Below are 10,070 nucleotides of genomic sequence, written 5' to 3'. Positions count from 1 at the left end.
AAAATTTCCCTAAAATATATGCTTGTATATTTTCATTTCATTGCACAAAAGGATCTTTCGTGCATAATGTCTAATATTTAAAGATTTATACATACAATCTTTTTCATTGGCCAGATTTTCCATCTTGCATAATGCTAAGATTTAATGATCTGCACATATCTTTTTTAGACTTTTAAATTTTCTAGTAGCTTAGCTTTAAAATGTGTGCGTTAAGAGCTTAAATTTTTGTACATTTAGTTATGAATTTATTAATCATATAGTAGCTTTTTTAATACTTAATTAGTGGATATGCATATAGTTTGAGATTTTAATTAAAATTATCTTTTTATGTGTAACATTAAAAGGTGGAAAAAGTTAATTTTTGGATAATTTTTCTCTATAACAACCAAAAAATATTTAAATGATAACAATTATTATGTGTACAACAATCATTCACTATAAAAGCAAAAAAATATCTGAACAAACAATATTGTTATACAGAGGTATCATTTTATCGTTTACTTCGGGCCTTCTCTGTTTCTGCTTTTCTTAAGTTTTTTCTTCCTGCTTTTCTTGGTACACACCTAAAAACAATATGATAGTGCTAAATTATACAAACTGAATAAACCAATCAAACAACACTCATTTCATTGCCATTGAACACGCGCACACAAAACCAAAAGAGGTGTTCTTTATACATAAAGCTGATGAATTTGACAATAAAACAAGAAATAATTTAGAAGAGTTTTGACAGGATTATACCTGTCATGAACTGGAGAAGCAGGGGAAAGCTAAGTGATAAATTAACCAGTATTATTTTGAGGCCAGAGGCAGCTGGACCATACATTTGATGAGTTCCAACTGAATTCATCATCTTCGACACGAAATATAGATATACATGTAAAAAGTTTAGTAAAAGTAAATGGGTTCAGTGCAAAAAGCCTTGAAAATGTTGCAGCACAGAGTTGCATTAGAATAACAAAATGTTTAATATATCATAGCTCATACCCAGCAGCCATGAAATGGCGCAATTGGTTTGAAACTGGAATCTGAATTGATGCATACATTGATTACATTAACCATGGGGCTGAAAGTTTCCAAATAGATTTAAAATCATCACATATCTGCATGTTATATATATTGTCCCTAAACTACCTATGGCACCTTGATTTACATGCGAGGATGAATCGAATATTACATGCAAGGATAAAAATGAACTAAACATGATCTCCATTTAGGATCTAGTCTATTCAACTCAGGGATCAGCATGTCCAACAACTTCGTCATCACTATCGCTCTGTCCACTGAAATCCTCTTCACTAATCTCTTCATCACTCTCATCTTTCGGTGAGCCAACAATGTTCTCCTTCTTTGCATATCGCTCACAATACTCTGCATCATAAAATGATGTGTGAACAATCAATGATCATTGGTTTACATTCTCATACATGACTAGAAGTTCCATTTCATTACAAAAGCATATTTACAACGTAGAATATGTGCCTAACATACACGTCGGCCATGGTTGTCAAATTACCTTTCACTTTTTGCTCATACTGATTCTTGTCTTTCATCATCAGAGATGCTGCATCACCATTCAATGGATCCGAAGGATTTGGATATAGCAAAAGCTGTGGCAGAAACACCTCAAATACATTTAAGAGATCTGCACATTGGCATATGCTTGGTCAGATGTGGAAAAGCTCACAGTTCAGGAACATTTTATGAAGTTGTCAACATCTAGGGCTGAATTTCCATAAACAATTTCTTGAAAAGAACATAAATGGAGTGTAAGAACAAAGCTAACTTATACGACTCACGCCTTAAATCAGACACAAGGATGACACCTTTCGTCATTTTCATTTCAACAGAAGATGTTTTCTACATAATCTGAACAGTGAAATGAGAGTTGAGCTTCTGTTATAGACCCTTTTTAAGGTTGTCAATGCCTACATTAGTGCCGCAGCATACAAAAAATTGACTTGTATTAATTCATGTGTACAGCCATGCTTAAAGAAACTTGAGCACAAACCTTCAGTTAGATGACAAAGAAAAAGCAGTTGTGTGAAACAAACTAAAAGGAAGACTTCATGCGTTTAAACTTTCGTTTCACTCTAAAAGTCTTAGTGCTTTGTTCACTTAGCAGTATGCAATTACCAAACATAGGGCTCCATGACTGATTGATGACATCCAAACATACAGAGCCAGACCTGCAATAACAGATGAATCTCGTGAGTAATGGTGCATTACTATCGTCTACGTAGAATTGTGGTACAAAGGTTCAACAAAGAGACTAAAAGATGGAAGACGGCCAACACAAATATGACTATCTAACACATCTTACATGTGACTAACAAAGTAACAGCAAATTGCTTAAAATGCAGAAAGAATGTATATGTTGCTCACAGCTCATCAACATTGGGGTGGAATATTTTGTTGAGAAACCCAATGGAAGGAGACTTGTAAGGATAAGCATCTGGTAACTCGACCCTTATTTTCCAGACTCCACCTTCATAAAGGCCTGTAACAAAATTCATACGCAAAACCAACTAACTCTATCAGTCTGCATTATCTAAGAAAATAGCCTCATCTCCAATAGCAATTCCATTTGAATATGTAATATGCTGCTCTACGGAAAAGCAACAAGTGCAATATTCTGATAGACGAGCTACTTTAGCAACTGAGAGCAGAAATGTCTTGATTGGCTATTCGTATGCTAAAAATATCGGCCAATGAGTGTTAAAGTTATGACACTTTTGAGATAATTAAGAGACAAAATTTTAGGTATCACTGTATATAGAAACTAATCCATGTAATCCAATTAGAATTGCTGCACTCTCTTCAAAAACTAACTTTAAGAAGGAGAAATCCAATCAAGGGAAAAATGATCCTTCAACAAAGTAACAAAACTGATAAAAGACAAAACTAAACTAGTATCTTCGTGACATTACTTTCTTTTGGGCCGTGAAATTCCACGTTGAACTCCGTAATTCCGTCATTTATTGTCTCCACTGTGTAATCACTCATCATCCTGTGAAATGAAAATGAGAGAAAGAAATCTCATGGTGGTAAATGAAAACCTGCCATATTGACTTTCATATGTATTCAGAAACATTGATCAGAATTCAGATAAGATGAAGTAAAAGCCAAACTGTTTAGAATCAGTAAAAATATATCAATGACAGCAAGAAAACCATATCTCGGACGTTCTTACAATTTCATAACATCCATATCTCTTCTTTTGCTTGGAGAAGACATTTTTCAACTAATTATTGATCCTCAAATCTGCGTAATGAAGGCAAGAATTCAACATATAAGTTTGTCTGTTCAATAAACAAGATGCAAATAAAGAAACCAAACAAATAAAATGAGAAATTACATGGCTGTTTTGCACGAGCATAAGAAGAAAATGGTTATTACAACAACGACTACACGCCTTAATCCCAAGCAAGTTGGGATTAGTTACATGAATCTTGCTGTCCATGTCGCTTAAGTACATCTCAATCCAACATTATAAGAATTTAGTTTCTCTAGCACTAGAAGATCTCTATATTTGCTACTGGCAGATATGACTCTGACATTGAAGTTAAAGTAAATTACTAACACCACTAAACCTTAGTCCCAACTAATAGATGTTGCCTATAGAGATTCTTTTTCTTCCTTATATCATATTCTCCACGAGGTTCACGTGGATTTCAAGAGATTGTAGGTCTTTCTAGACAACTTCCTTCAATGTGATTTTAGGTCTACCTCATCCCCATTAAACATATTCAAGGATGGTTTAAATAAAATAACCGACAGAAGATGTCTAGGAAACATCAGCATCGAAAGGGGAAACTCAGTTTCAAACTCATCCCATCAGTGAGTTTAATACTTAATACCATCTCCATTGAGCTGCTCAACCTTCATTTAACTTATTACTAATTCATCTACTGAAACACACGGTGATGCATTTCAAACATTCCAAAGACAAGGGTTCTTTAAAAGTAGCTTTTCTTACAAAACGATGGACTTGAATTTGACTTAGAGCTTTTGAGCAATCATGATGTCAGCACAATTAGATACAAATTAGTATCACCATATCAAGCAACTATATGTGCGGGGTCACATAATATAGACTGTCAGCTTGAGCTGCAACTTGTCATTGCCTCTTTATCAGCAATCTAGTTAAGGGGGGCACTTTTGCGGATGCATAAATTACATGAAATCCTACTAATGGGGAAGTGTGGAGTTAATGATAAGCCTCGGAGTTTCATCTGTTCCTGATAGTAGCATAGCTACAAAAGGGTATCATTTACCAGGAAATCACAATCAAGTTACAGCAACCGCCTTAGTCTTGCTTAATTATTAGTATATATTTCAATAACAACACTTTCATTTGGCATTAAGTGGCAAACCACATCTAACACAATATTAGAACGAAATCTTCACATCCATAATGCAGTTCAAAAAGTAAAATTAAGACAGACGCACAAAAGTTTCTATAACTCTAAAAAGTTCTCATTGCAAAATACTGACAAACTTGACTCCCTCAAATTAGATAAATCCATCCCAAGAACCACAGCACCCAAAAGTTTAATCTAGTCTTGGCAATGCAAACAATTAGATAGGTTGGATGAACCAAATATTGAAAAGATCAAAACTTTGGCAGATTTAAGCAGAAGAAACCCAACCCATCAAAGTAAAAATACCCTTAAATAATTACAATTCATTCAATTGCCACAACATGCAAACACAATACACAACATCAAGACTAAAGTTCATATGAGATAAAATATCAAGATAAACTTAGACTAACCAGAAATATGGGCAAAGTAGAAGATCTGAATTGGACAAAACAATCAATCAAAAGAAATAATAAGAGAGAAAAAGGACAACAAAATAAAAGGGAAGGGGAAAAAGGGGAAAGTGTCGACATGTTGGCGTTGAGGCGGAGTTGCATACAGAGTTGAAAAGGGGCACGTGCTATGTGCCAACAACTCACCACAAATTACGTGGCTTTGTTTTGCGTATTGCGTTAATCTTTTTTTTTTTACCATTCCTTGCATTTACCTTGGCTTCTTCTTCACTCACTCCACTCCCCATTTATGTAACTGAACCAAAAAACAAAGGTACCCCATGTCAGTAGTATACCCGTATTTCCCTCTTTTCCACTGCTTTAAATAATGGGGTTATTTTATCTGGACAAATAAAATAAATTTTGTTGGCCTTAATATTTTTCGCTTGTTTAATGTTCCTTTTGGGAAATAAGTTTTTTGGACTTGACTTTCTTTGAACAATGGAAATGCTTTCGACATTTCTGTTTGATGTTAAATATATCACCTGAAACTACCATTTTCCCCCATTTCTACATTAGCAAAGTTTTTGCAATTTTTTTCCTGCTCTTTTGTACTTGTTCTGCTTAGGCTTGGGCAACGAACCGGGCTCGGCTAGATTGTATTTTAGCTCAGCTCGAATTGGAATGTGAGAAGGAAGGGGGGAAGAAAGTGGAAATAAAACGAAGATCACAAGTGTACAATTTTGAAATAAAGTGCTTAATATATTCATTTTGGTGAATTGATCAAGTACCAATGTAAAACAAGAGCCCAATTAGGACTTCATAAGTTTAAAGCGTTGCAAAACAATAGCACTTAAATTTAATAATGGCAGCGATACATGAATCTGATTTATCTGCACTTTTGACGTTGTAATTTAACGTTATTTGGCAATAAAGAGAATTCTCTTTCTTCCTGTTTGACTTGTGTTCAAAAAGGAAATGTATCATTATAAAGCTCCCAACTGTAATGCATTTCTCAAATCCATTCATTAAAAAAAAAAACCACAATAATTGTAAAAAGATCCGCACATCCAATTCGAAGTTTAAAGCAATAGGTGGTTGTGTTCTCAGAAAGAAAGTGTATCATAATAAACTCCCAATGGTAAAGCACCTCTTCACTAATCAATTCATAAAAATAAAAAATAAAAAGCCAAAAATAATTGAAAAGAATTTTGAACATCCATTTCAAAACCTAAAGCAATAGGTGAACCTTCTTACAAACCTATTTATATCCAATGTGGGACACTATAACACTCATCAGCAAAGCTCGAGAATAAGAGTTTTTTCGAGTTCGGAGCTTTAAACTAACCCTCAAGAAGCCACAATTAACTCAATTTCAACTAACATCAAAATTAAAACTACGTAAATCAGAGAGAAAGCGCGACAGTCAAGTCCCCCCTTAAAAAACCATAAACACATCATTATTTTCACTCTGTTATTTATTTTCCTCTACTTTTTTTCCAGTGAGGTGCGGGAGTGGTTGGGCGGCAATGCCAGCCATGAAAAGAACTACCTCCTAGCAAATATGGAATCCCTTTTCCCCGCTGAATGCAACTCCAAACAGGAGAATCAGAGAAGTCCACAGCCATGGTTGGTAGTCACCCATCACGCTTAAAACTATCTCCATAGTAATACGCTGACCCAACCATCAGCACAACTGTACCACCTTGAGCAAGAACTCTAGCTCTCATTAGTTGCTGACCTAATTGAGAATTTCCCCGCTTGAAACTAATTAGCCCTGCTGTGAGCACTCCTGCAGTGACAAAGGCACCTGAAAATCACAAAATCGTTAATTGCACAATGAGAATATGAGTTAGACAAAGTAAGTTCTGCTATTGACTAGAGTGTTCAACCACCATTTAGCAAAACATGAAATCAATGGATGATCAACGAGGATCCGAAGGACTACAACGACACATAAAGGAAGATAATGCAGCTGAAACTCCTACAATACATAATTCTGCAGATGTGCCGCTTCTAAAGAATTCATATAGAAGACCCAGATGACCTCTCCTTACAAGCAGAAACATCTAGCCCTCCATATAAGACCAGAATGAAGGAACTAGGGTAGACACTGTGAGCAACATTCTCTCCCTACATGACTTACATGCTCAGTACAAATAAAGCAGGCATCAGAACCTGTTCCTCACCACATGTAACTCAAACTGATTACTACTAAAGAACTTGAGCATTAGGGTGGTTTTGTAGGTTCAATGTTTTTTAGGCTTTTGTTTCATTCAACTATGACACAGGCAGAATTACTTTTTTGCTTGCTCAAAGGTTGGATATACAGTTGACTCAGTCATGAATTTGCAAAGTTGCATCATTGCTGTTTCTAAAAAGGAGAAGTTAGTTTTCACATTTGAGCTAAACACCAAGCTGTGAAGTTATATAGCTGAGTCTATAAGAACCATTAGACACTTAACCGGATAATTACCATCATTTGACGCCCCAGATGTAAGCAATCTTTAACACTCTGTACCCTGCACAAGTCCTAAATAACGTTTGAAGCATGCCTAAGGCTTAAAATTAGGAAATTAGAAGTGAATTTAGCAAGGCGGGTGCAAACAGAAGGAGAAACTAGTAAAAAGAGTTGCCGGTACAATTGCAGGCTTAGAGTATTGCGATACAGCCGAGCTACCAGCAGGATTACTGCATTGCAGTAAGGCCAAGCCACCTGTGTCATGTGAAGTTGAGTTTTGGCTGCCCAAGTTTTTGTAAAGGGCTAACGCATCACAGACGGGAACATTACTATGTTGCTCAAGAAAGGTAGCAAGTAAGAAAGTAGCCAAGAATGTGAAGGACCCCTCCTATCTTAATCACAACAAGCAAGAGAACATCCTATATCTCTTTTTTTATACGGGCATTCCTCATTGACGAGATAACCTCCTATATTTCAACTAATTAGGTAATAGCACTTGAGGGACATAAACTGTCTTTTTGTTTTAATAAGGTATCTATAAACTGTCTTTAATACTAATATGGATCATCTGAGACATGGTTCAAAAATCAGCACCATTTTCTCGTACAAATGAATATAGTATCATGTAATAGGGAAAGAAGGAAGGAGTAACAGAATGCAAGAACTTCAAGTTCAAATACAAAAGTTGCAAGTTTCATTTTAATCATTTTATGAACCGAGATTGAATATTAGCACCCGTTTCACGGAATAAATTCGAGCATATATTAAATATTGTATGTGATCTGATAATTTTTGTATATTTGGAGATATATAAGACAAAAGTACAGGTCAATTGGCATACAACCGTCAAACTCTTCAACGGAAAAACCCAGACGGAAAGCATAACTAAAAGCTTAAAATTGAGCAATAATTGGATGGATACTTATATAGAGACAACATCAAAATGAATACAAAGTTGAACTATACTAAAAAAAATTAGAGCAAAAGTTAAATTAGGGTTTGAAAAATGTACCAATAGGAACAAGAGGGTTACGGTGGCGCTTGGTATCGGGAAAGATTGAATCCAGTTCTGAATCAGCCATTCCCATCCTTCTTCTATCTCAATTCCCCCTATATAATAGATATCCAACAACTTTGGATTTTGTTTTTCCTTTTTCAAATCTAATTTTCTCGTTTCTGTTTTCCTCTCTTCCCCCGAGTCGTTTTAGTCTCGAGTCTTTGAGGTCTGAAGTGTAACTACGTGTGCCGCTCTCTTCCCCTCTTTCCTCCTCTTTTTCTTTTCTTTTTTCCCTTTTCCTAAGTACACCCTCTATTCCAATTTACTTATATCATAAAATTTATATGATTATAATACTTCAATTAGTATTCTTAAATAAATCATAATATTTATGTGACTAATAACTATAAAATATTTTTATCAAGAGTAAAATAAACTATTTGAAATTCGATTATATATATATGTATATGTCATTCGTTTGGAAAAAAATAAGGAAGTAGTGTAATATAAATTGAAATGTGTTATAAATATATTATATTATGGATGTTTATTTAGTATTCCGTTGTAAATAAGTTTCCTGAAGAAGCTTATCCATACGGGAATCCGCCGTAAATATGTTTATCTATTTAATATTCTATTGGAAATAAGTTTCCTGAAGAAGCTTATCACTTCGGTACCCGGTTATGGATAAACACTATCCCCGGTAGAAGATTATCCATACCGGGTACAATGAGTTTATCCTTTCAGTACTCCATTATGGATAATCATTACCTCTAGTAGAAGATTATCTATACTGGGTACAATGAGCTTATCCATTCAGTACTCCGTTATGGATAAACATTGCTCTCAGTAGAAGATTATCCATATCTGGTATAGTAGCAGCTTACACAGCAGCTTGCAGTGGCATCTTACACAGCAGCTTCCTTTCTTCTATAAATAGAAGAGATTTCAGTTCATTATGTACATTAATTTTGAATTTGAATAATATATCAGTTTCTCTCTATACTTGTCTTTACTTTACAGTCTTTATTTCATAACACGTTATCAGCACGAGACTCTGCCATCTCGAGCAAATACTATAAAAGTATTAGAGGTACGAATTTTCTTTTCCTAAATAATGTCAAATCTTTCTAAACTTGAATTTGTAGTCCTGGATATATCGAGCAAAAGCTACATGTCTTGGGTGCTTGATGCTGAAATTCATCTTGATGCGATGGGTCTGGCAGACACCATCAAAGATAAAATCAGGCATCAAACCAAGACCGTGCCAAAGCAATGATTATTCCTACGCCATCACCTTGATGAGGGCCTGAAAATGGAATATCTTACTATTAAAGATCCAGTCATACTGTGCAATAATTTAAAAGATAGATATGACCACCTGAAGATGGTCGTTCTTCCACAAGCACGATATGATTGGACTCATCTAAGGCTACAAGATTTTAAATCTATCAGTGAGTATAATTCTGCTATGTTCAGAATTATTTCCCAATTGAAATTATGTGGTGATAATATTACTAATCATGATATGTTGGAGAAAACTTTCACCACTTTTCATGCCTCGAATATGCTCCTACAGCAGCAATATTGAGAGATAGGATTTAAAAAGTATTATGAACTTATCTCACATCTTCTTGTAGTCGAGCAACATAATGGGCTATTAATGAAAAACCATGAAAGCCGACCTACTGGTTCTTGTCCATCCCCTGAAGTGAATGAGACGAACTTTCACCAAGCTAAACATGGAAGAGGTCATGGCCCCAGTCGTGGTCATGGCCGTGGTCGGGGAAGAAACTCTAATCATGGTAATAATAATGCACCAAAGAACTCTCCTCACCACCGACAGTGGAAAAAGA

The 10,070-nt window shown here is 35.2% G+C and overlaps 2 protein-coding genes across 5 annotated transcripts; both read right to left on the bottom strand.

Annotated features, from left to right (window-relative positions):
* Positions 1-949: 949 nt before the first annotated feature.
* On the bottom strand, positions 950-5,060 carry LOC107798708 (ubiquitin-conjugating enzyme E2-23 kDa). Of its 4 annotated transcripts, none has more exons than XM_016621738.2 (7): positions 4,964-5,060; positions 3,194-3,264; positions 2,931-3,010; positions 2,386-2,500; positions 2,137-2,189; positions 1,517-1,645; positions 950-1,371 (listed from the first exon to the last, which is right to left on the bottom strand). In XM_016621738.2, exons 2-7 carry the CDS (start codon positions 3,235-3,237, stop codon positions 1,235-1,237), a joined length of 558 nt encoding a protein of 185 aa, XP_016477224.1. In that variant the 5' UTR covers positions 3,238-3,264; positions 4,964-5,060; the 3' UTR covers positions 950-1,234. The 4 variants fall into 4 exon arrangements, with proteins under 4 accessions (XP_016477224.1, XP_075093265.1, XP_016477223.1 ...); XM_075237164.1 differs by lacking the exon at positions 4,964-5,060 and adding an exon at positions 4,896-4,919; XM_016621737.2 differs by lacking the exon at positions 4,964-5,060 and adding an exon at positions 4,778-4,915.
* An 803-nt stretch (positions 5,061-5,863) lies between these two features.
* On the bottom strand, positions 5,864-8,514 carry LOC107798707 (RING-H2 finger protein ATL48-like). Its single transcript, XM_016621736.2, has 2 exons — positions 8,230-8,514; positions 5,864-6,566 (listed from the first exon to the last, which is right to left on the bottom strand). The coding sequence occupies exons 1-2, from the start codon at positions 8,303-8,305 to the stop codon at positions 6,394-6,396; spliced, it is 249 nt and encodes an 82-aa protein (XP_016477222.1). The 5' UTR covers positions 8,306-8,514; the 3' UTR covers positions 5,864-6,393.
* Between the last annotated feature and the right edge of the window lie 1,556 nt (positions 8,515-10,070).

The sequence above is a fragment of the Nicotiana tabacum genome, chromosome 18 (genome assembly GCF_000715075.1).
Source record: "Nicotiana tabacum cultivar K326 chromosome 18, ASM71507v2, whole genome shotgun sequence".
Classification (NCBI taxonomy): domain Eukaryota; kingdom Viridiplantae; phylum Streptophyta; class Magnoliopsida; order Solanales; family Solanaceae; genus Nicotiana; species Nicotiana tabacum.
Note: the sequence above shows the minus strand (reverse complement) of the source record. Positions and strands in the feature narration are given on the sequence as shown.